Below are 27,385 nucleotides of genomic sequence, written 5' to 3'. Positions count from 1 at the left end.
TGGTTATATTTATAGTTACTTATAACGAAGTTCATGTTTAAATGATAAAACATTAAAACATCAATGACATCTCTTTGTAATCAGGGTTTTCTAACCAAATGTTAGGAATTGTTAACATTTTTTAATGTATATTTTGGCAAAGTGGCAAATATATTGTATTGTATCACATTGCTCACCCCCACCCCTCCAAAAGTTCCATAGTGGTTCAGTCACACTTGTCTTGAAAGCTTTTCCACTTTCTCTGACATTTCACTGTTCGGGTCAGCGAACCTGTTTTATTGCCGTTGCAGCATTTTGCGTTTTCGGAAAAGAAAAAGTATGAATTTCCGAGCAGCCGTGAATGCCTCTCCGGTCCCCCTCTTCAGTGAGCGCCGTGAGGCGTTTCAGTGTCTTCGCCTGCTGTCGGCTGCGCGGCTGCTTTTCTCTTCTCTCTCCGTCGTTCTGGTGTTTGACCTTCTGACACATACAGCGGTTAGAATTCTACTGTTTTTCACTGGATAACAGATGTCACGGCATCAAAAAATGAGCAGTTTGACGGCGTGTACGGAACAATTTGGTAAGTGAAATTTACACGGAGCAGATTTCATTATTTACAGGAAGACACATCACGGCTCAGACTATAACCTGCCTTATGTTCATATATGTTTATTTTTCAATACTTTGATAAATGATTTAGAATTGTTCTTGAGTTGATTTTTTATTTATTTATTTGCATTTAGTTTGTTTTGGCGGGAGACTGCAGCCTCAAGTCTCCACAAAGATGACTTTTAAAACATTTGAATGGGAACAGTTATTCAGACATTTGTTGTCCAGAAGTGTCAGTAGAAAATAATGTGTCTTTAATCCATGACATTATCACAAAGGCTTGCACAGCTGGTGTGTGTTACAAGTCTGGCTCATTCCTGTAAATATTTAGGGCCCGAGTAGGACAAAGTCCTACGAGGACCGTATTGTAATTGCGTTGTTTCTTCTTATTATTTTATTATTATTATTCCCTTTTCAAGCCCCAATTTCAGCCCTTTCCCATGCTCACAAACCAAACTTTGCAAAGTCACCTGGTCGGATCCGAAATTCGATATTTTGGGGGTCACGCACATGCTCACAGCAAAATAGCGCCCCCTACAAATTTTCTAAAAACCCTCCCCATTGTTTATTTATTTATTTCGTAGCCTCTCAAAATTCGGTACATATATTTACCGTGCTAGGACACACAAAAAAGTCTGTTACCGTCATGGTGAAATGTCGACAGGAAGACGGCCATTTTGATTTTCAGTTTAAATTTTGAGGTAATTTTTGCCGTTTTTGGTCATTTCCACTACTTACATTTGAACAAACTCATCCTAGGGATTTTATCCAATCGTCTTCAGATTTATTACACATGATCATCATGACCCCATGCTGATCAAAAGTTATGAAAAGAATTTCTGTGCGTCAAACAGCATGGCTGCTAGGGTTCGTCAAAGTTTGGCGAGTGTTTCAAAGCACGCCATTTCACTTCGAATGGCTGTCACGCCCACATACTTCATCGTAGATTCTTCAAACTTGCTGGACATGATGAGGGCTCCGCCTTGAACATCCACATATATTAACTTCCCACCTAAGTCATAGCGCCCCCCGGTGGTAACAGGATATGTCCTTTTTATACTTTAACAGGTACTGATGTCACATAGTTAACCCCATCAACTTCATTCCACTTCTAAAACATGTAGAACAAGTTGGTGAACATAGGCGATGATCGCTGTGAAGCTACAAATAATGGCGTGCATGTGGCGCCATGCCAAATATGGCCCTTCGCCATGAAATTACATTGTTCCTTTTAATGGCTTTAATTTGTCATATCATCATGAAAATTGATATACAGGTCAAGCACGACAACCTCTTACATGTGATGGGGTATCGCCACTGGGTGGGGCAAAATGCCTTGATAGCGCCCCCTTGAAACATTCAAAAACCCCTCCCCATGGGTTTTTTTTTGGGGGGGGGGAGTAGGGAGATGAAAATTGGTACACATGTGTGACTTGAATAAATGTACAAAAAAGTCTCTTGCACTGTTGGTCTACTCCAAACAGGAAGTCAGCCATTTTGAATTTTCATGTCATTTTGGCGTGATTTCCACATGTTGTATTTGTTGTATTTTGTCCAGTGCACTTCATATTTGTTTCAGATCATCCACAGACTATACTGATCAAAAGTTATCAAAAGCTTTTTCTGTGTTGAAGGGTGTGGCCATGATGGCACCGCCGTTTTTACTCTTTGCCATGGAATATCAAGTCATGATAACTCCTTCATGCTTTGTCTGATTGTCTTGAAATTTCATATGTGTGATGAGGGTGGGCCCCTGAACAGAAATCGCGCTGGCCTGGGGAGGCGGTGGCATGGACACGAGGGCCCGTATATGACTGCTTGCAGTCCTCATGTGATATTGTTTCTGTCTTTGCAATAAAGTCACACTTTCAATTGCACACTCTAATAAACAGATGCTTTATTTCACTGTTCTCATACATTTTTGGTAAAATGCCCGAGATGTAACAGTGTAGTAATTATGTGCATATTGCACATTTAATCTTTGGTAAACATGAAGCAAGAAACTGCACAAATTTTTAAGTACAAACGTGTACATTATGACACAATGAATGACGGATTACATCATATAAATGAACACACTCATTCATGAAATAAGAGTACTGGTCTCGACAGGTTGCTGTTCCATAAAGTAACTAAAACCATACTTTAGCTGTTGTTTTTTGGTCATTTTGACAGCATGTTGTACTGTCAGTTACAGCACAGTCCAAAGGTTTTAGGCACAAAACTTTTGTACAATAAGGAAAAGCTTATATTTACAAATGATCTTAGAAAAATCCTCTCCTTTGTCTTCCTGTTTGGTGCAGAGCAGCAAAGAAAGATGCTCAGAACATAAAAAGAATTCAGGATTAAGTCTGAATTTAAATATTTCTTTTGGTAACTTTGTAGAGGTGTATAGCCGGTGTCGCAGACCGAACGGTCCCCCCTAAAAATTGATCCGCCTTTCTTCACTGTGCATGCGTCATTTCGGACCACAGCAGCACGTCTGAGACTGAGTCTCTTCACCCAGAGCAATCAAATGGATTAATTGGATTATTAACCATCCGATGATAAAGGTAAAACCTCTTAAATCATTCTAAAGTCAGATTTAAGAAGAAACAAGACCATTTTAAGCAGAAACTCTGCGAAATTCTGTGACGCTTTGAAATGACCGACGCACAGTGAATGCATTGGCTAGTAGCTCGTTTAGCAGCACTCTTATTGCTTCATCCATCTTTTATGACGAAGATAACGCTGAATTTATGTGGAAATGGTTGTTGTACAAAAGGTTCAGACATCTGTCACTGAGACTGATGATGTCTGGAGTACAGTTTTAAGTAGAAACGATGTGATAATCCGTGAAGCGCAGCTAAAGATGGATGCGCAGTGAAGGGAGGGCAGGCCAATTTTTAGGGGGGACCGTTCGGTCGGCAACACCGGTTAAAAGTGCAAACATTTAGTGCCATCAGACTTTACTCACTGCAAAAACAGTAGTTTATGATGGGCCACCACATACGAGGTCTGTTAGAAAAGTATCCGGCCTTTTTTTTTTTTTCAAAACCATATGGATTTGAATCACGTGTGATTGCATCAGCCAAGCTTGAACCTTCGTGCTGAAGCGTGAGTTTTTTCACGCCTGTCTGTTGCGTCAGTCGCCTGTGAGCAGGCTTTGAGTGAGCACTGGTCCTCCCCCTCGTCGGATTTTCATTGTGAGGAAAATGTCTGAACGGCTGGAGCAGTGCTGCATCAAATGTTTCCAGAAACTGTGAGAGACAGCCAAGTGGACACCATTCGGAAAATTCAGATGGCTTTCAGGGACGATTTTATGGGTATCACACAGATTAAGGAGTGTTACAGCCGGTTTAAAGATGGCGCACAATGGCAGAGGGTGCGCCGCGCTTCGAGCGGCGATCAACAGCCTGAAAAGACCAGATCATTTACAAACTGAATGCTGTGTTGATCCAGGACGTCATCTGACTACCAGAGAAATGGCAGAAAAGGTGGACATCAGCACTTTTCCGGCACATTCCACTGTTAAAGGAGATTTTGTCATGAAAACAGGAGCGGAGGATTTTGCCACGGAGCCGCTAATGGCGCGGAATGAAAGCACCTCCGTGTTGGTCTCACAGGACATGTGACATGCCCAGATCTTCGACAATTTCTCGGATAATCACTCGACTGAAAAGCCACCCAAAGCCGTCTGAATCTTCCGAATGGTGGAAGAGCTGGGCATGTCCCGTGAGACTTCCAGCACGGAGGTGCTTTTTGTTCTGCACCATTACGCGGCTCCGTCCTGACACGCGAATTCTGCCGCACGTCTTTCATTACAAAATCTCCTGTAACAGTGTAATGTGCCGAAAAAGTGCTATGTCCACCTCTCTTGCCATTTCTCTGGTAGTCAGATGACGTCCCGGATCAACACAGCCTTCACTTTGGAAATGATCTGGTCGTTTCAGCCTGTCGATGGCCGCTCGAAGCGAGGCGTGCCCTCAGCCGCTGTGGGCCGTCTTTAATCCGGTTGTAATGCTCCTTAATCTGTGTGATGCCCATAAGATCTTCACCGAAAGCCATCTGAATTTTCCGAATGGTTTCCACCTGGCTGTCTCTCACAGTTTCTGAAAAAAGTTTGATGCAGCAAAGCGGCAGTGGCTCAGCCATTTTACTGACAATAAAAATCCGCCGAGGGGGCTGGACCACTCCTCCCACAAAGCGTGCTCACAGGTGAATGACGCAACCGACAGGCATGAAAAAACTCACGCATGTGCACGAAGGTTCAAGCTTGGCTGATGCAATCACACGTGATTCAAATCCATATGGTTTTTGCAAAGAATAAAAAGGTTGGATACTTTTCTAACAGACCTCGTATGCACAGGTGGTGGTGCGCCTTATTGGTCAGCAGCCAACTTGGTACACACACACACACATATATATATATTTTTTTTAACTTTTGAAAATATATTTAAGCTTTTGAAAATTCAAGGTAAAAATTGCCCATTCTAGGGGTACCCAAAGGGGAAAAGCCAGGTACGACAGCCCAAGTCCCTTGATCATGTCCAGAAGGCTGGGGAAATTTGTTGAGTGGGCAATCTCATTCTGGGTTTGCCAGTACATGGCCCCCAGTGAGGCAGTCGGAGTCCGTGGACATTTTTAAGTCAAGACTTAAAACCTATTTTTATTCTCTTTCTTATGAGTAGTTTTTATTTTGTTATGTTTTATTCTTTTACTTCTGTTTTTAATTAGGTATTTGAATTTTTTTAATTTATTTATTTATTTATTTTTTTTTATGTTGAACTGTTCTGTGTGAGGCACCTTGAGATGGCTTTTGTTGTAATTTGGCGCTTTATAAGCTGATTAAGTTGAAATTGAGCAACATTTTATTGAGTCTTAAATAAATATGAAATTGGTTACTGGATCCTTAAACTCTGGACATAATAAACTCTACATGGTGGATCCTTGATCTCTGGACATGAACAGAAATAAAATCTGTTAGTTTTTGTCAAAAGCATTTCCTTTCAGACATTATTATTGGCATGAATGTATTTCCATACTTATGAGCTGCAGCTCTTGCAGATATGCTGCAGGTCAGGTTTATAAAGAATGCAAGACGTCTCATTTTGGGAGGAAAAAACGTTTTAGTCGATTGTACTTTGTCTGTATTGCAACGTTTGTAAGAGGTGTCATTTTATTCAAAGCGGCGATTCGTTTTGAAGTTATTAAATCCGAGTGGACTCTGTCTCAGCAGAGAGCTGCGTAGCGTTTAAAGCTGTGACAAAGGAACGGAGGACGATTCTCGTTTCTCGACTGCAACAAGACGAGTCCCAGTTAGTAGGGGTGTCGGAAAAAATCGATTCACGTCGGAATCGCGATTCTTATATATTACGATTCGGAATCGATCCAAAATGTCCAAGAATCGATTTTTAAAAAGCATTTTTTAAAACGTTTTCTTACTTACTCGCCGCTGTACTGTTTGTCAGGCAACGGCTTCCGTGCTACAGCGTCCCCGCGAGGGGGGTGGTCCGTGTGCTTCAAACACTCGTGAGCTGCAGAGTTCAGTGACTGCAGCTTAGCATGGCGGAAGAAGAGCTAATTCAGCCAGCACCGTCTTTGCTGAAGGCAAATGTTTGGGCGCATTTTGGATTTTATTATTTGCTGCGTAAGAAGGAGCTTGACATGACTTATGCAGTGTGCAAAATCTGCAAAATGAAAGTCAAGTATTTCAGAAACACTTCAAATCCGCAAGCCCACATGCTACGCTATCACCCGGAGCTAAAAGAGCGGAGTAGCGGTATCTGCTGACTACTGACCAGCGCTTCGCTAAACTGCCAGCCAACTCCGATAGAGCAACGCAAATAAGTAAATTTACATCTAGAATCAATTGATTAACCTTGTAAAGCTGCATTTTCTTAAACATAAACATTTTTTAAGTAATATAACCATTTCTCAGAGCTCTTTGAATCGAAAATCAGTTCTGAATCGAATCGTCACCCCAAGAATCAGAATCGAATTGAATCATGAGTTGTTGTACGATTCACATCCCTACCAGTTAGTGACTTTAATCCACACAAAAGTGACTCATGATATTTTAATGGCTTTCAGAGGGGTTAAGAAGCGGACTTACCGCTTCTGAAGAGCAGCGAATCAAAGAGCCACGAGCATTTGAATCGATAGCAATAGCTAGTGAGGATGTTGCTGGTGTTGATTCAGCGAATTCACGAGTGATTATGATGATGACACTTTCTCAGAAGCTGAGAGGGTTATCTAGAAGATGTGTAGCACCAATGATGAACTTCTGCTGTGCCCAATGTTGTCTTGTTGTCTGTACTTCGTGTGTTTACGTTGTGTCCTAAACCGGAACTCTGCTGAAACCGACCTTTTGCGTGAGCCACGAGACCATGAGACTGCGCGAACCTGCAGATGGTATATACAACCCCAATTCCAATGAAGTTGGGACGTTGTGTAAAATGTAAATTAAAAAGTCCCTGCTTATTTCAGCAAGACAATGTCAAGTCACATTTTGCATGTGTTACAACAGTGTGGCCAGCATCTGTGATGGTATGGGGATGGTATGGGGGTGTGTTAGTGCCCATGGCATGGGCAACTTACACATCTGTGATGGCACCATCAAGGCTGAAAGGTACAAACGGGTTTTGGAGCAACACATGCTGCCATCCAAACAATGTCTTTTTCAGGGACGTCCCTGCTTATTTCAGGAAGACAGTGCCAAGCCACATTCTGCACGTGTTACAACAGCGTGGCTTCGTAGTAAAAGATTGCGGGTACTAGACTGGCCTGCCTGCAGTCCAGACCTGTCGCCCATTGAAAATGTGTGGCGCATTATGAAGCGCAAACGGAGACTAACTGAAGTCATACATCAAGCAAGAATGGGAAAGAATTCCAATTACAAAGCTTAAACAATTAGTGTCCTCAGTTACCAAACACTTATTGAGTGTTGTTAGAAGGAAAGGTGATGTAACACAGTGGTAAACATACCACTGTCCCAGCTTTTTTGAAACGTGTTGCAGGCATCCATTTCAAAATGAACAGTTACAGTATTTGCACAAGAACAAAAAGTTTATCAGTTTGAACATCAAATATCTTGTTTTTGTGGTGTATTCAATTGAATATTTGTTGAAGAGGATTTGCAAATCATTGTATTATGTTTTTATTTCCATTTTACACAACATCCCAACATCATTGAAATTGGGGTTGTATAAAAATCCTCCATGACATCACCCTGAGGTTTTCTAAAGCGCAAGTTTGAAGCTCCAATCCCGTATCTCACTCTTGTGTCACCATCTCGGCAGTGCCTGATTCCTGACCAACCCAGAAATGGGTAAAGGGGTGGAGCCTCAGCAAGCATGCCCACCTATCGCAACGTTACCAAGATAGCTAAGGCTAACAACCAAAGTAATCTTGGTTCTGGTGTTTAATTAATGCATATTTTTGCAGACTGAGCAGTGGTTCTTGTAAAGGGTAAGTTGGGTGCGCATATTAACAGTTATGACCGGTAGTGTTGTAGTACTCAGGTCCAGTCTTGATCTTGAGAACACCTTAGTCTTGTCACAGAATTGAAGCAATTCTGCTCAATCTTGACTCTGTCTTGAACTAGAAAAAAGTATACACATTAATTAAAAAAAAAAAGATTTTTATATTAACAATTATTGGCATACTAATGTGAATACATCAAAAGAACTCAATATCTATCCCAGAACAGTTTAAGACATTTTTTGTTTGCATTTTGCTCTCTTGTTCATTTTGACCCCAGCTGAGTTACTGAGCCCATCTCCCCAGCAGAAATGTCACTTTTAAATATTAACAAGGATGATGGTTCATGGTTTTGAAAACACACCTTTTTAGGTATTTTTTTCAGGTTGGTGTGGCCTCCTCCAAAAGTTGTTCTTCACTCAGCCTCAACTACTCCAAACTACTGAAGTCTTGGTCTGTAGTCACACTCAGCCCTTTAAGTTCTTGGTTTTGACTTGGCCTCAGTATAGGTGTTCTTGTTCCCATTCTTAATGGCCAGCATGTTGCTGTGGCACTATCCATATAGCTAATCAGGTTGCCCTAAAAGTTCCCTGAAAAGCCTTCAGTTAATTCAAAATGCTGCAGCTAGAGTACTAACGGGGACTAGAAGGAGAGAGCATATCTCACCCATATTGGCCTCTCTTCATTGGCTTCCTGTTAATTCTAGAATAGAATTTAAAATTCTTCTTCTTACTTATAAGGTTTTGAATAATCAGGTCCCATCTTATCTTAGGGACCTCATAGTACCATATCACCCCAATAGAGCGCTTCGCTCTCAGACTGCAGGCTTACTTGTAGTTCCTAGGGTTTGTAAGAGTAGAATGGGAGGCAGAGCCTTCAGCTTTCAGGCTCCTCTCCTGTGGAACCAGCTCCCAATTCAGATCAGGGAGACAGACACCCTCTCTACTTTTAAGATTAGGCTTAAAACTTTCCTTTTTGCTAAAGCTTATAGTTAGGGCTGGATCAGGTGACCCTGAACCATCCCTTAGTTATGCTGCTATAGACTTAGACTGCTGGGGGGTTCCCATGATGCACTGAGTGTTTCTTTCTCTTTTTGCTCTGTATGCACCACTCTGCATTTAATCATTAGTGATTGATCTCTGCTCCCCTCCACAGCATGTCTTTTTCCTGGTTCTCTCCCTCAGCCCCAACCAGTCCCAGCAGAAGACTGCCCCTCCCTGAGCCTGGTTCTGCTGGAGGTTTCTTCCTGTTAAAAGGGAGTTTTTCTTCCCACTGTCGCCAAGTGCTTGCTCACAGGGGGTCGTTTTGACCGTTGGGGTTTTTACGTAATTATTGTATGGCCTTGCCTTACAATATAAAGCGCCTTGGGGCAACTGTTTGTTGTGATTTGGTGCTATATAAATAAAATTGATTGATTGATTGATTAATGTTACAGAGCTGTCAATACTTGCTAATTAGTGCTAGCGGTGCTGACACAAATTAAATCTTCCAAAAATTTTGCTCAACATATATACTGGAGCACAGATTTGTTAGATAGTCATAAAAACAATCAACTGCACAGCAAGACGCTGTCTTGAGTACTCGTAATATAATACAGCTTGCAGCAGCCATGGCTGGCAACTGGCTTAAAATAGTTTAAAGTGATAAGTTCTAAAAAAAAACTTTTTAAGGTTATCAGTATCGGCCATTTAGAAAGCAGATTTGGCGATACAACAGTTTCATTTTGAAATGCACTACTTTGGCTTTGATCCCGCTGGAGCCGTTACTTTCCAGTGACTAATATGCTGTTGTCTATCGGATGCACCTGTTTGTTCAGGGTTGCCTCAGCAGATCCACAGTGGGATTTTATGGGCAGATTTCCTTCCTGACACAGCTTCAGTTTACCTGGAAAAACAGACACAACCCCAGTGTTGCAGACTGAGGGGCCCCCCTGAAAATGGGTCTCATTTGCATACTGTGCATGCATCATTTCGGAGTGTCAGCAGTGATTAACAGAATATTAGCTTATAAATATATCACCTTTGACAGCAATTACAGCCTCAAGTCTTCTTGAATATGGTGCCACAAGCTTGATGCACCTCTCTTTGGGCAGTTTTGCACATTCGTCTTTGCAGCACCTCTCAAGCTCCATCATGTTGGATGGGGAGCGTCAGTGATGTTCAATGGGATTCAGGTCTGGGCTCTGGCTGGGCCACTCGAAGACATTAACAGAGTTGTCCTGAAGCTGGTCCTTTGATATCTTGGTGTGCTTAGGGTCATTTTCCTGCTGAAAGATGAACCGTCGCCCCAATCTGAGGTCAAGAGCGCTCTGGAGCAGGTTTTCATCCAGGATGTCTCTGTACATTACTGCATTCATCTTTCCCTCAATCCTGACTAGTCTCCCAGTTCCTGTTGCTGAAAAACATCCCCACAACATGATTCTTCCACCACCACGCTTCACTGTAGGGATGGTGCTTGGTTTTCGCCGAACATGACACCTGGCTTTCACACCAAAGAGTTCAATCTTTGTCTCATCAGACCAGAGAATTTGTTTTTTCCTGCTCTGTGAGTCCTTCAGGTACCTTTTATCAAACTCCAGGTGGGCTGCCATGTGCCTTTTACTAAGAGTGGCTTCTCTCTGACCACTCTACCATACATGCCTGATTGGTGGATTGCTGCAGAGATGGTTGTCCTTCTGGAAGGTTCTCCTCTGTCCTCAGAGGAATGAAGGAGCTCTGACAGAATGACCATTGGGTTCTTGGTCACCTCCCTGACTAAGACTCTTCTCCCAGATGGCTCAGTTTAGAAGGGCATCCAGCTCTAGAAGAGTCCTGGCGGATCTGAACGTCTTCCATTTAGGGATGATGGCATCCACTGTTCTCATTGGGGCTTTCAAAGCAGCAGAAATGTTTATGTGCCCTTCCCTAGATTTGTGCCTGGAGACAATCCTGTCTCAGAGGTCTACAGAGAATTCCTTTGACTTCATGTTTGGTTTGTGTGCTGACAGTCAACTGTGGGACCTTATATGTAGGCAAGTTTGTGTCTTTCCAAATCATGTCAAATCTGTTGTGTGGGCCGCTGAAGAGGAGGTACTGCTGGCCCACCACCAGAGGGCGCCCTGCCTGAAGTGCGGGCTTCAGGCACGAGAGGGCGCCGGAGCAACCGGTAGTGGCAGCTGGCATTCATCACCAGCACCAGCTGTCACTCATCATCACCACAACCGCATCTCCATAAAAGCCGGGCAGCATCTTCACCTCACTGCCGAGAAATCGTCTACCAATCAGGTAAACACTCAGCCATAGTTTTGTGCCATACAATCGTTCTGAACATTTTGCAGGCGTTCCTGTTGACTGGTCCACAGCTGGAAGCTGGGAGGAGATGACGCTCTTCGCTCCTCGGATAAGTAGTCATTCAGGCGCTGCACGTTATTGTTCCTGCGTGACTGTGCTTAAGAGGTGGAGGTGTTACCCACCCTTTCTGACTGTTTGCTGGGTGTTCACGCACCCACCATCACCTGTCTGTTCTTCCTGCCAGCAGTACCCGATCTGACAGCTGGAGGCAGTGGCCACCTGGGGACCCAGCGCTTGGTGGCTCCGAGGTGCTTCAGATCCGGTGGCAGTGGAAAACGTGTGGGATCCGGCTCTTCTCTGGACGGGCATCTTCTATCCTCGAGCCTGCCCACATGTCACCGTGAATTATTGACTGTTAATCTAAATTGTGTTGTCTGTTGTTCTGTTGTGCACATTCACAACATTAAATTGTTATATTTTGGCTTATTCCATTGTCCATTCATTTACGCCCTCTGTTGTGGGTCTGTGTACCTACACTTTCACAACAGGATTTCTCGGCCAGCGTCATGGATCCCGAGGGGCGTCAACCATTGAGTGAACCACCAATGGAAACACAGGGTGCACAGGCGTCGGCAGGAGGCGTGTTAGGTGAACTGCAGCAAATCTTAACCGCCTTCACTGCTCGGTTGGACCGAGCAGAACGTTATACTTAACCGGAGGATGGAGGCTCTCACCGCCCAGGTGGAAATGCGCACTCAGGGCGCTGCTGCAGCACCTCCTCCTGCTGACCGAGCACTGAATACAGACATTCCAGTGGTGATTCAACGAACCCCCCCCCCCCCCCCCCCCCCATCCCCTGAAGCATACATAAGCCCTCCGGAACCGTACGGAGGTTGTGTCGAGACGTGTGCAGACTTCTTAATGCAGTGTTCGCTCGTCTTTGCACAGTGTCCCGTTATGTACGCGTCAGATGCCAGCCGGGTGGTTTATGTTATTAATTTGCTTCGAGGAGAGGCACGTGCCTGGGCTACGGTGCTCTGGGAGCAAAATTCACGGCTCCTAACGACATATACTGGGTTTGGTGAGGGAGTTTAAACAGGTGTTTGATCATCCCAATAGAGGCGAGACCGCTTCGCCCGTGCTGCTGTCAATGAGACAGGGACGTCGGAGTGCAGCCGAGTATGCAGTCGACTTCCCCATCGCGGCTGCGAGGTCCGGCTGGAAAACGTTGCACTCCGCGCCGCCTTCGTAAACGGACCGTCTCTGGTCCAGAAGGAGCACCTGCTGGCTAAGGATGAGCCGCGGGATTTTGACGGGCTTGTCGACCTGGTCATACGGTTAGACAACCGGTTAGAAGAACACCGTCGGGAGCGGGGCGAAGGGCGTGGCCGGGCGCGAGCCGTCCCTCTTCCTTCCGGGTCCGAAAGGGTGCCGCCGTCCCCACGCTCCACAGTCGGAGAGCTCCGTGGGGCAACAGCTCCCCCTGCTGATGAAGCTATGGACACGAGCAGGGCTAAAGTAAAATCACATGACAGACAACGGAGAATGTTTTTTCTGTGGCTCGAATGAGCACATACAAAGAAACTGCCCCAAGCGGTTAAACTTCAATGCCTGCCCTTAGAGACTGGGTTAAGGGTTGGCCATAACATTCACGCGGGGAAAGCCCGTAGAATCGCACGCATCCCAGTGACGATCCTGAGTGGGGATCTTACCCTTCACGCTCCAGCACTGGTGGACACGGGGTCTGAAGGGAATCTGCTGGACAGCAGATGGGCCAGGGAGGTAGGGCTCCCTCTAGTGGCTCTACTGTCACCATTGAAGGTATGGGCACTAGATGGCACCCTTCTCCCATTAATCACACACCAGACACCACCCGTGACTTTGTGGTGTCTGGGAATCACAGGGAGGAGATTGTGTTCTATGTAACACCTTCTACCTCCCGAGTGATTTTGGGATTTCCATGGATGATTAAGCACAATCCCCGGATTGATTGGCCGTCTGGGGTAGTGATGCAGTGGAGCGACACCTGCCACCGGGAATGTTTAGGATCCTCGGTTCCACCCGGTGTGACAGCTAACGAGGAGGTTAAAGTCCCCCCCAATCTGTCGGCGGTGCCTGAGGAGTACCATGATCTTACTGATGTCTTCAGCAAAGATCTGGCACTCACTCTTCCCCCGCACCGTCCATATGATTGTGCCATTGATTTGATCCCAGGCGCTGAGTACCCGTCCAGCAGGTTGTACAATCTCTCTCGTCCTGAGCGCGAATCAATGGAGACCTCCATCCGGGACTCCTTAGCTGCCGGGTTGATCCGGAACTCCACCTCCCCGATGGGTGCAGGTTTCTTTTTCGTGGGCAAAAAGGACGGCGGACTCTGTCCATGCATTGACTACAGAGGGCTGAACGAAGTCACGGTTCGCAATCGATACTCGCTGCCTCTGCTAGATTCTGTGTTCACGCCCTTGCATGGAGCCCAAATCTTCACCAAACTAGATCTTAGGAATGCGTATCACCTGGTTCGGATCCGGAAGGGAGACGAGTGGAAGACGGCATTTAACACCCCGTTAGGTCACTTTGAGTACCTGGTCATGCCGTTCAGCCTCACCAATGCACCCGCGACGTTCCAAGCGTTGGTTAATGACGTCTTGCGGGACTTCCTACACCGGTTCGTCTTCGTATACCTGGACGATATCCTCATCTTCTCCCCGGATCCTGAGACTCATGTGCAGCATGTACGTCAGGTCCTGCAGCGGTTGTTGGAGAACCGGCTGTTTGTGAAGGGCGAGAAGTGCGAGTTCCACCGCACTTCTCTGTCCTTCCTGGGGTTCATAATCTCCTCCAACTCCGTCGCCCCTGATCCGGCCAAGGTTGCGGCGGTGAGGGATTGGCCCCAACCGACAAGCCGTAGGAAATTGCAGCAGTTCCTCGGTTTTGCAAATTTCTCCCGGAGGTTCATAAAGGGCTATAGCCAGGTAGTTAGCCCCCTGACGGCCCTAACCTCCACTAAAGTCCCCTTCACCTGGTCGGATCGGTGCGAAGCCGCCTTTAAGGAGTTGAAATGTCGGTTCTCGACTGCACCCGTTCTGGTTCAGCCCAATCCTAATCGCCAGTTTGTAGTCGAAGTGGATGCCTCTGACTCAGGGATAGGAGCCGTGCTGTCCCAAAGCAGGGAGTCCGATAAGGTTCTCCATCCTTGTGCCTATTTTTCCCGTAGGTTGACCCCGGCAGAGCGGAACTACTACGTCGGCAATCAGGAACTCCTAGCGGTGAAAGAGGCTCTTGAGGAGTGGAGACACCTGTTGGAGGGAGCCACGGTGCCCTTCACGGTTTTCACGGACCATCGGAACCTGGAGTACATCCGGACCGCCAAGCGTCTGAACCCCAGGCAAGCCCGCTGGTCACTGTTCTTCGGGCGTTTTGACTTCCGGATCACCTACCGCCCCGGGAACAAAAACCAGTGATCTGTCGCCCTGTCCCGGGTCTACGAAGAGGAAGTCAAGGTCGAGCTGTCAGATCCACCGGAATCCATCATCCCCGAGTCCACTATCGTGGCATGGAGAAGACCGTCCGGGAGGCCCTGGCACGGAACCCGGACCCGGGGACTGGCCCAAAGAACAGACTTTACATCCCATCAGAAGCCAGAGCTGCAATCCTGGACTTCTGTCACGGGTCCAAGCTCTCCTGTCACCCAGGGGTGCAAAGAACCATGGCAGTGGTCCGGCAGTGCTTCTGGTGGGTGTCTATGGAAGCCGACGTCCGGGAGTACGTCCAGGCCTGCACCACCTGTGCCAGGGGAAAAGCTGACCACCAAGGGGTACAGGGACTCCTCCAGCCATTACCTGTGCCTCACCGCCCCTGGTCCCACATCGGCCTGGACTTCGTCACGGGCCTCCCGCCGTCCCAGGGCATGACCACCATCTTCACGATAGTGGACCGGTTCTGCAAGGCAGCCCACTTCGTGGCCCTCCTAAAGCTTCCGATGGCCCAGGAGACCGCGGACCTCCTGGTCCACCATGTCGTACGTCTGCGTGGGATTCCATCCGACGTCGTCTCTGACCGTGGTCCCCAGTTCTCCTCGCAAGTCTGGAGGAGTTTCTGTAGGGAACTGGGGGCCACCATGAGCCTCTCGTCCGGGTACCATCCCCAGACGAACGGACAGGCAGTGCGGGCCAACCAGGAATTGGAGCAGGCCCTTCGCAGCGTGACCTCAGCGCACCCGACGGCCTGGAGCAACCATCTGGCCTGGATCGAGTATGCACACAACAGCCAAGTTTCATCTGCCACCGGCCTCTCCCTGTTTGAAGTATGTTTGGGGTACCAGCCCCCATTGTTTCCGCTTGTGGAGGGGGAGGTCGGGGTGCCCTCGGTCCAGGTCCATCTGAGGAGGTGCCGTCGGGTGTGGCGCTCTGCCCACTCTGCTCTGCTCAAAGCGCGGACGAGGGCCAAGGCCCATGCAGACCGCCGGCGATCCCCGGCCCCTGCATACCAGCCCGGGCAGGAAGAAAAGAACTGCTGCTTTGTGACTTGGACCTTTTTCTGAATTTTTGAACAACTGAACACAGCTAATAATACCCTGTCACACTCAAGGCCGAATGAGCCCAAATGAAAATTCGACCTAGGGTTAGAGAAATATTATTTGAGCCTAATGGTCAGGACCAGTAGCACTAATTTGGATACTGGTCCTCCTGGACCAACGTAGTGGCCAGAGGTATTTGGAAGCTCAGAGCTTTCGACAGAGAGCTACTGTGTAGCATTAATCATCACGTCATGAGCATGTATTCAGTCAATATTGTATTTGTTAATCTATCGCATGATAGAACATTTTCATTTTGTGTTGAATGTATGTAAAAATATAAACATTTTTTAACATGATCCTCTGCTTTTATGTGAATGTACTGTAGTTCACCTTATACTTTGCTTTTCTGTAATTCTGGCCTTGTGCTTGTGTTATACAGCCCAAACAGCCTTTACTCTTGTTACTTAATCCAGTTGTCTGTTCTTGCTACGTAATATCGCTGATTTTTTGGGGGGGGCAACAATTATATCTATTACTTCTCAGACTAGTATGATCAAAATTTTATGAATGGGTCAGTGGTCTGCAACCTTGACTGTCAAAAGAGCCATTTTTGCCCTGTCTTACACAAATAAAATTCTTCTACAGCCACAAAACATATTTGACCTTTAACCGTCTGGGTTCTGAGGGCATTTTTTGGACAGTTCACTCGCCTGGCATAAATGTTTTATTATTGCTGTTAACAGCTCTCTGCATCCCACAATCAAGTTTTATGTCTCTTTTTTCGGGACAACCTTTGCTTTCAGAATATATATGTTTTTGTTGTGTTTTATAAGTGTAATAAAGGTTTACAATCAGAAATAAGAAAGGAAAAAATAAAGCGAAAAATAATTTTCCACACACATTTATTAAAAACACACAGCAAGCTATAATAAACAACTGTTTTGACACTTTATAAAGGTAATTTGAGGGCTTGTGTGAAAGACTACAACAAAAAGGTTCAAACAATAAACACAAATGCACATTTCGAACAATATATACAAAATGGTCTATGCGTTTTGTTATTTTGATATGGTAAACAGTGCTTTATGCTGAGAAAGCAACAGAGTTATCCAGTAACATTCACACGCAAACTAGTGGAGCAATCCTGATAGTTACACACTCTTTGTTTGAGCATGTGAGATTGCCATCAGAGGCTCTCCATCTGCTCCGTCTGCTTTCACTATTGCTGTCCGTAATGGCGCAGGGCGCATTGTAATAGTATGTACTCATTGGAGCACTCAGGGGACTATTCAAATGGGCCAACTAGAAACATATTACTCCTGAAAATGATCCTTGGCTTTTCACATGAGGCAAATCTGCCCTACGATTGGATTTTGGAAAACCATGTGACGGCGAACCAATTCTGATTGGACACTCACATTGCGCACGTCATCACACAGCTTCTATGAGGAGTACAACGATGGCCGATGGCTGGCTCGAACGTCCGCGGACTTACTTTTTTTTTGCTGAAAAGTTAAGTTTCTATCTCATATCATTAAAAAGTTATTTATAATTTAGTAAAGCTTGGTCATAGCCGTACGATGGCGTCGGCCCCAGAAGGTTAAAATGAATGAATAAAGATAACACAGCTTAGTTTTTCTATATACAGTTCAACTATATATATATATATATATATATATATATATATATATATATATATATATATATATATATATATATATAATTGTTACCTTTTGTTTTTGTTTTTTTTACAACCTCAAATCAGAAAAAGTTTCAATGATATGAAAAATGTGGTGGTGGTGGGGGGGCATAATGATCCTGACATTTACTTTGACTTCTATTTCTGTGATTGCAGACTGCATGTGAGATCAGCTTTATTTTATTTGTTAATATATATCCATTTCTACATTTAAGGTTGGGGATAAAAAGGTTGGCACAGGGCAGTTTATTGAATGAATAAACTGAAAATGAATTAATCATTTCTACACCCAGTTTTCTTGAGAAATATCAGAGGATGAAAACATGAGCATTTCCAACTCACTGAATATTTCTTAGACTTCATTTACATCAATCATTCAGAAATACAAACATTGTAGTACTTTATGGTAAATCTGCATCAGGTAGGCAGTTCTCAAAACATAAATGTCCATGCTAGAAGGAGACAAGTGAGGAAAACCACCAAGACACAACTCTGGAAGAATTTTTGCTTTCTGTGGGTATGAGTGGAAAAACTGGGAATATAGTGAAACGTTTTTATTTTTAATCTTTGTTTTACATGTAGTCCCAACTTTTTCTGATTTGTGGTTGTTTTCTGTTGCATTTCTGAAATTACAGAACTACTATAAAGAAAAGTGTTAACATTTTAAAAAATTTTTAAAACTTTGTAGAACGAATGCAAAACACGAAACTCTTATAAAGAAGGAAAAAAACACACGGACATGTGCAGGAAAACCTTGATATAAATTGAACAGAACAATGCAGGCTGATTAGACTCCCCATGTTTTTTAAAAGAATAAAATATGAGGTAACTTCCATCCAGCCATCCATTTTCTTCCGCTTATCCGGAGTCGGGTCGCGGGGGCAGCAGCTCAAGCAAAGCCGCCCAGACCTCCCTATCCACACACACCTCCCCCAGCTCCTCCAGGGGAACTCCAAGGCGTTCCCAAGCCAGCTGAGAGATGTAGTCCCTCCAGCGTGTCCTGGGTCTTCACCGGGGCCTCCTCCCAATGGGACGTGCCCGGAACACCTCTCCAGCGAGGCGTCCAGGGGGCATCCGGAAAAGATGCCCGAGCCACCTCAACTGACTCCTTTCGAAGTGGAGGAGCAGCGGCTCGACTCCGAGCTCCTCCCGAGTGACCGAGCTCCTCACCCTATCTGTAAGGGAGCGCCCAGCCACCCTGCGGAGGAAACTCATCTCGGCCACTTGTACTCGCAATCTTGTTCTTTCAGTCATGAGCCAAATCTCATGACCATAGGTGAGGATCGGAACGTAGATCGATAGGTAAATCGAGAGCTTTGCCCCCCTACTCAGCTCTCTCTTCACCACGAAGGTCCGATACAGCGACCGCATCACTGCAGATACTGCACCGATCCATCTATCGATCTCACGCTCCATCCGTCCCCCACTCGTGAACAAGAATCCGAGATACTTAAACTCCTCCTCTTGACACAAGGACTCTCCACCGACCTGAAGAAAGAAAAGCACCTTTATCCGGTCAAGAACCATGGCCTCGGATTTGGAGGTGCTGATTTTCATCCCGGACGCTTCACACTCGGCTGCAAACCGCCCCAGTGCACGCTGAAGGTCCTGATTTGACAAAGCCAACAGAACCACATCGTCCGCAAACAGCAGAGACAAGATTCTGTGGTTCCCAAACCAGACCCCCTCTACACCCTGGCTGCGCCTAGAAATTCTGTCCATAAAAATAATGAACAGAACCGGTGACAAAGGGACAGCCCTGGCGGAGGCCAATGTGCACTGGAAACAGGTTTGACTTACTACCGGCAATGCGAACCATGCTCCTACTGCGGTCGTACAGGGACCGTATAGCCCTTAGCAAAGGAGCCCAGACCCCATACTCCCGGAGCACCCCCCACAGGTTGCCCCGAGGGACATGGTCGAACGCCTTCTCCAGATCCACAAAACACATGTGGACTGGTTGGGAGAACTCCCATGAACCCTCGAGCACCCGATGGAGCGTGTAGAGCTGGTCCAGTGTGCCGCGACCAGGACAAAAACCACACTGCTCCTCCTGAATCCAAGGTTCGACCATCGGTTGAATTCTCCTCTCCAGTACTCTGGAATAGACCTTACTGGGGAGGCTGAGGAGTGTGATCCCCTATAGTTGGAACACACCCTCTGGTCCCCCTTCTTAAACAGAGGGACCACCACCCCGGTCTGCCAATCCAGAGGCACTGTCCCTGATCGCCACGCCATGTTGCAGAGGCGTCAGCCAAGACAGTCCCACAACATCCAGAGACTTAAGGTACTCAGGACGGATTTCATCCACCCAAGGAGCCTTGCCACCGAGGAGCTTTCGAACCACCTCGGTGACTTCGGCCCGGGTAATGGATGAGTCCGCCTCTGAGTCCCCAGTCTCTGCTTCCTCTTTGGAAGACGTGACGATGGGATTGAGGAGATCCTCGAAGTACTCCTTCCACCGCCTGACAACATCCCCAGTCAGGGTCAACAGCTCCCCACCCGCACCGTAAGCAGTGCGGGTGGAGAGCTGCTTCTGCCTCCTGAGGCGTCGGACGGTTTGCCAGAATCTCTTCGAGGCCGACCGATAGTCCTCCTCCATGGCCTCCCCGAACTCCTCCCAGACCCGAGTTTTTGCCTCTGCGATCGCACGGGCTGCGGCACGCTTGGCCTGCTGGTACCTGTTAGCTGCCTTTGGGGTCCCACCTACCAACAAAGATAAGTAGGACTCTTTCTTCAGCTTGACGGCATCCCTTACTTCCGGTGTCCACCACCGGGTTCGGGGATTGCCGCCGCGACAGGCACCAGAAACCTTGCGACCACAGCTACGAGCGGCCGCATCGACAATGGAGGTGGAGAACATGGTCTACTCGGACTCCATGTCTCCAACCTCCCAAGGGATCTGGGAGAAGCTCTCCCGGAGGTGGGAGTTGAAGACTTCGCTGACAGAGGGTTCCGCCAGTCGTTCCCAGCAAATCCTCACGATACGTTTGGGCCTGCCAGGTCTGACTGGCTTCCTCCCCTCCCAGCGGATCCAACTCACCACCAGGTGGTGATCAGTCGACAGCTCTGCCCCCTCTCTTCACTCGAGTGTCTGAGACACGTGGCCGAAGGTCAGATGATATGACTACAAAGTTGATCATCGACCTCCGGCTCAAGGTGTCCTGGTGCCACGTGCACTTATGGACACCTTTGTGCTGTTCAAGTGCTGTTCTGTTCAAGAGGTAACTTACTTTGAAATAAATAAAACATATAGCTGCAGCCTAATAACTTCGAAAAACAACATAAAAAATTTGTCAGTTTGTATTTTTATTTTGACTGGAGTTCATTTTAGTGTGATGATTTTAGTGTGTGTTTTTTCTCCTGCTCAGTCATGTTTCGTGCTTGAACATAAAACAACTACATTAACTCATGATCTAAAATAAATACCTTTAAAAATAACAGCTTATTAAAGTTCAGAGTTCTCACCTGCTTAATGTGACTAATGTTTTTGAACATCACTACAGCATCTCATGCCTCCATTCAGGAACCCTATGCTCTGTCTGTGTGACACAGTTTGCACACACAGCATATTTGGAAAACTCTGCATTTTAGACGGCTTTGACAAGCCGTCCACTGTTTTTTCAGCCGTCTTTTAGAAAATTTTCGATTCAAATGAAGCCTGGACAGCTTGCTGCCTAAAACTCTGTTGTAATGTCTGAACAGCGGTTCTGTTATTTAAGGCACAAGTTTGAAAAAACAATCCTTGGACTTGTCAAACACTTTTAATCACTAGACAGCAACATTTTTAACTAGACATGCAGGGGCAGTAGCTACTAGACATAGGTCAAAATTACTGGTCCATGTCTTCGGACCAGTGGATTTCTCTACCCCTGTGAGGGAAAGATGAATGCAGCAATGTACAGAGACATCCTGGATGAAAACCTGCTCCAGAGCACTCTTGACCTCAGACTGGGGTGACGGTTCATCTTTTAGCAGGACAATGATCCTAAACACACAGCCAAGGTATCAAAGGAGCGGCTTCAGGACAACTCTGTAAATGTAAATGAGTTTCCCAGCCAGAGCCCAGACCTGAATCTGAATGAAGATCTCTGGAGAGATCTGAAAATGGCTGTGCACCGACGCTCCCCATCCAACCTGATGGAGCTTGAGAGGTGCTGCAAAGAGGAATGGGCAAAACTGTCCAACAATAGGTGGCATCATATTCAAAAGACTTGAGGTAGGGATGCAGGGATCCACAATTTTTCACTTCCGAACCGATCCCAATACCTGAATTTGGATATTTGCTGATACCGATACTATTCCAAGACCAGAGCTCTATTTGCTTTAATATTATTATTATTAAAAAAGAAGACCTGAAAGTTCAGCTACAATTTGCCAGAAGGTGTATCTAAAGGTGCGTTTACACATAAGCAAGACGCGTTACGAATGTCATTTTTCTGTCATTCGTGACACATTCCTGACATTCTTAATGTGACTTAATGCATCTGAATAGGTTTCTTAATAGTGCGTGTTGGTGTGTGATATTCTTGATATTCGTGGAGCATGTTTTTACCTGTCAAAAAATCTTCCATGAATGTCACACACCACCCTCATTTTGTCTCACGTCGTGGAGGGTGCAACTGATCGTGTTGATCCGTCTTGATGTGTAGTGATCCTTAATAGAACGTGACAATGTTCGTAGTGGTTCCTGTGATGATTCTTGGAGCCCAAACTGTCGCATTATTACGAAGTGACACGGAAACTGTCAAGTTTTGACACGACTTGTAATGCGGCGTCACATTTCACTGCGCGCCACGATTAATCAGTTTTCTGTCACGTGCGCACAATTAAACTCGGCTCCAAATGTCGTTCCACAGTTCCTGCTGAAGCTCCTCAGGACACTCCTGCAGGTGTTCCACCTGCTGTTGTAACCGATGAGCGGGAGAATGAGTCTGAGCAACCAGAGGAGCGAGAGGAGACTCACGTGCAGCCAGACATCTCTGCACCTCCTCCAGTCTGGCGGAGGAAGAAGCGCGCGTATAATGAAACCCTGCTGCACCGCATTTAGTTTGATTGCTGACACCAAGTTGGCTAAAAGTCTAATTTCAGTGCTCTTCAGCGCGCTGCTGCAGGTGTTCCACCTGCTGCATGTGCCTGATGTTTGGGAAAATGTGCGAGACGAGAGCCGCATGAAGCCACATATCTGGCTCTGTCCTCCCCTCTGCGCCACTCCATGGGGCAGAGCCCAACTCTGCATGCAGTCACAAAGTTCTTCTGAAAAACTGGAGCTATCTGAATTCGGTTGGATGAATATGGGTGTGTGTGTGGAGACAATTCACCTCGTTCACAGCGTGACAGAACTTAACGATGCGCTGTTATGCGCAATAGCACGCTGTTAGCAGCGCAGAACACTATTCTTGACCGTGCGTAATGGTTCCTGATAATTCTCCAGCAACACGTGCCATTAATCGTAACATGTTGCAGCAGTTCCTGAGGACATCTGACACCTCTGCCCCGAATAATCACATTCATGATCAGCGGCCAAGAATGTGTACTTCGTGGCATTCGTGACTTGTCGTCGTTATGTGTAAACGCAGCATATGATGCAAGCCTAGATTTTATTTTTAGGTGAAAGAAAAGTCCTTTCATTTTTATAGACTTTTATAGCCTTATTTTTATAGACTTAAAGAGAAAAGACAGCACTCTCTCTCTGTGTGTCTGTCTCTCTCTCCTCAATTTTCAATATCAGTGAAGCTTTCTTGACATGGGAAACATATGTTTACATTGTCAAAGCAAGTGTTAAGAGTAAAAATTTAAAATTAAGTCCTCTTTCTCTGTTTCTGTCTCTCTCCCTCTCTCTGTCTCTGTCTGTCTCTTTGTCTGTCTCTCCTTCTCAGTTTAAAATTTCATTGGAGCTTTAGTGACATGAGAAACATATGTTTACATTGTCAAAGCAAGTCTTAACAGTAAAAAATAAGTCCCCTTTCTCTCTCTGTCTCTCTCTGTTTTCCTCCTGAGCAAACTTGGAACTTTTTGGAAACACGAAGCCTTTCAAATGTAAAATAAACCAGAAATTTCTACATGTATCACCAGCGATGCTCACGCGAGAAACTCTGGATTAATACTGAAGGATTTTGATGGAGATTTTTTCCCTTTTAGAGGACAGAATCTCTGTTCAGCTGTGCTCCTGAGCTGTGCTCTGAGTTGGTGTTTCATAGCATTTCTCAGCCTCGGGATGTTGAAGCGGCTAACTTTTCAGCACACATTTTCAGCATCAATTCAGTTTATTTTAGGGAAAATCTGTGCTCGGCGGCACAGACAATTTGAACCAGACAGCCGGGCGGAAATTTGCCACTACCTGTGGCTTAGAACACTGTGGAAGAGAGCTCTCTCTCAAGCAGCTCGGCATCAGAAACCTCCTCCTCCCCTCCTTACACTTGTCAGTAAACAAAGCAGAGAGCATGCAGCAGCAGTTGAGAGGTTTCACAGTGGCTCCTGTCCGGTATCAGAAAATGTCACAGGTTGTGTTGGTATTTTCCAATACTTGAATTACGTTGGTAGCAGAAGCCGATTCTGATGCTGGATCGGATTGGTCGCATCCATAACTTAAGGCTGCAATTGTTGCCAAAGCTGCATCAACAAAGTATTGAGCACAGGGTGTGAATACTTATATACCTGTGATTTCTTAGTTTTTTATCTTTAATAAATTTGCAAAAATGTTTCATGTTGTCGTTATTTGTTTCATGTTGTCGTTATTTGGGGGGGGGGGGGGGGGATTTACTCCATTTTGGAAATGAGAGTGGCTATACGCCCAACCGTTGGGTCAATAAAGTAAATTTGCAAGCAAATACGCCCAACCACAACCGACCTATGAGGGTGCTTGTAAGCTCACTTCCGGTTTCAACGCGGGAGGGAAAAAGGCGGATATTTTCTCACCGGCTGTGGGAGGGTTCGCAGCCCGCGGAGGAGCTGTGATCTAAAGCGGTTCTGTTTGGCTCATCACACCCAGGGAACAGTGTCAAACTAACACCATCTTACAGCCAACAAGCAGCATTTTGTTCAAAAACTGTTTTGTCATTGTTAACAGGCTTCCATTCAAAATACTTATGAAGTTTGTCTGTTTTCATCCATTGCGGTGTTTTCGCAGTAATTAAAGACGGCGCCATTAAATGTGTCAAACATATGCCATAATAGAGCCTTAAAAAGTGATGTAAAAAATGTAGTTTAGATGCAAAAAACATGTCAAATACACAATCACGGTTGGGCGAATAAGATAAGACATTATATTTATCTGCCCAACGGTTGTGCATGTAACGTTCAATGTATGACTTATCTGCCCAACAGTTGGGCGAATAAGGTAAGACATTATATTTATTTGCCCAGCGGTTGGACGTATAGCCTTTGCCTTTGGAAAAAGGCTGTAACATAACAACATGTGGAAAAAATGAAGTGCTGTGAATACTTTCCGGATGCACTGTAAATGGGACGTATCCAGTGAGTTTGAAATGTTTAAATATCTATCCCTAAAGAAAACTGGCTGTGAAAGTGATGATTGCTGTGAACAATAATGCTTAGATATATATATATAGTTTGTCCAATTATGTGTGGCTCTGGAAATGAGGAGACTGTATATAAAAATAGCTGTAATTCTTAAATGATTAATGCATTTATTTTAACAACAATACTACATTAAAGCCGAACGTCTACCCTACAAGGACATCATGATTGTTTCATTTCATTGTTATACAGTCTATAGAGGCAAAATGTCCAAATATGTATGGACCTGAATTTACATAATGTTGATAATACGAGTGGTTGTAACCATTTTTCTCTAAAAATATAATATTTATCTAATATTTCTCAAGCTGCTCGCTGTTAGAGAATCTTGATTCACTTGGTTTTGGAATCCATTGAGACTCGGGCACCCAAAAGGAGAGAATAAGGAGAAAGGCCCATGATTGACAGGGCCACAGAGAGGCCGCTAATGCAATTATGATACTGACAAACTCATATGACATTCAGTTATAAACTCACAATCACACAAATATTTTATTTACAATGTATTGGTAACACTGAGTCTATTTGTTTTGGAAACATTTCTCAATGCTCACCCCCCCCATTTATGTAAAATGGTTCAGTACACCTGGTCCCTTAGACTGCTCAGCAACTTTGCACAGAGGGGAGAATGAGAGGCAAGACAGCTCAAAGAGCTCAGAGAGCAAACAAAAAAAGAAAAAAACTTAGACAGGAGAAAGAAGTGAAGGGTCGACAATATATCACCCAGTTCTTTCATAGGCAAGATGGGTCTGTGATGGAAAAGTTCTGGAATGTTAGCCTTTTGTCTGTTCCTAACTTTGTCCATAAGCTAGTCCCCATGATTGCTCATATTTCTGAAGACAACTGTATTTATGCATTTCACTGTTGTTTTAGTTAAATAATCAATGCAGGCAAATATTTAACAAGCTGTTCTGCTCAGAAAATGACCCGTGTTCTGCACAGACACGTCGATTAATTAAATAGTCTGGAGAAAAACATTAAAGAATTAAAAATAATTCTGAAGTAGAAAAGCCTATAGTCTGTATTTCAGAATGATTTTAATGGTTTAAGAAGCATCAGCTATCACTGAAATATAATGTTTAGTCAGTAGATTTGGACTCTCATCCCCCTGTTTTGCAATAGGAACAGTGAACATTTCTAGTACATGCAGACTGGGTGATTACTCCCAATCCAATAAGAGAAATGTTTACATTTTCTGGAAATCAGAGGATTATATAGCAACAACCAGCCTCATATATGTATTTTTTGTCAGAGTATCAGTTTTGCAACAAATAACTGAATCTAAATTAATTTAATTGTATTTTCAGTGCTTCCCTTACCAAGTAACTGTCAAATCATGTTTTTCTTTTAACAAATATGGGAATGATTGTCATAAATATCATTAAAATGCATAGTTTTATGTAAAATGGTATCAAAATTTACCTGCGGCCTGGCAGTCGGCTACAGGAGCACACAGTAAGATTTCTTTTCACGGGGACAAAAATCCCTGGCGGCACCCTTGCGTTGAGTTTTTGCATTTCCATACAAAGAAGCTCTCTTTCATTACATGTTTAGTGCATAGTAATGAGGATGTAGATTCTGTTAGCAAAATTATTCTGATGGTACTGTGGAGGAAAGTTTTCACCCAGCAAAACAACGTCATACAAACTGGAACACATTAAAGTGTTCTAGATTTGCCACTCATCATCAGGTGTTGACCACAGCTCAACGCAGTTGTCACCATCCTAGCCTTTCCTCTGTCTGAAACAAATATGGTGTGACAAAACAAACACCCCACTGCAGTCTTCTTGGAACCTTCTCATGCTGTTCTCTGAGACATGGGTGGTCAGAGTGGAGAAAAACTCAGTTCACCTGTGTGGAATAATGTCTCTAAGCAATGTCTTATGATGTGGTTTGTATTTCATCTCTTGGAGTTCATCCAAAGCATGCAGTAACTTGCCCTCACATTCCCAGAGAGGCAGAGAAACAATGCTCAACTGATCTGTGGTTTGACTTGCACTTGATAACTGGGTGACTGGCTGCAGCTGTACTTTGTGCACATGTTAAAGAAGAATAGTACTACAATATGAAGTCTTGCATAAATTTTCAACTTATAGCGCTTGGAGAGGCCACACAATAACAATAACAATAAAGTTTGATCTGTCTATATCAACTAAAATAGTGCATGCCTTTTCACCAAAAGTGACATAAATTTGATCATGATGCTGGGTCAGGATCGCTTAAATTTCCCAGCTTTATAGTTACTTACCAGAAATTATGCCATTTATGTAAATTCAAAGATACCCATATTGACCTTTTCCAAAGAGAATGGCCAGA

At 45.0% G+C, this 27,385-nt stretch overlaps 1 protein-coding gene across 2 annotated transcripts in view; it reads left to right on the top strand.

Moving 5' to 3' along the window:
- The first annotated feature begins 402 nt into the window (after positions 1-402).
- edaradd (EDAR-associated death domain) overlaps positions 403-27,385 on the top strand; it is a 173,090-nt gene continuing 146,107 nt past the window's right edge. For both annotated transcript variants that reach the window (XM_034184950.1, XM_034184949.1), the window contains exon 1: positions 403-556. In XM_034184950.1, the coding sequence (XP_034040841.1) occupies positions 505-556 (52 nt within the window). In that variant the 5' untranslated portion in view covers positions 403-504. The remainder of the gene's footprint in view (positions 557-27,385) is intronic.

This window comes from Thalassophryne amazonica, chromosome 13 (genome assembly GCF_902500255.1).
Source record: "Thalassophryne amazonica chromosome 13, fThaAma1.1, whole genome shotgun sequence".
Lineage (NCBI taxonomy): Eukaryota > Metazoa > Chordata > Actinopteri > Batrachoidiformes > Batrachoididae > Thalassophryne > Thalassophryne amazonica.
Note: the sequence above shows the minus strand (reverse complement) of the source record. Positions and strands in the feature narration are given on the sequence as shown.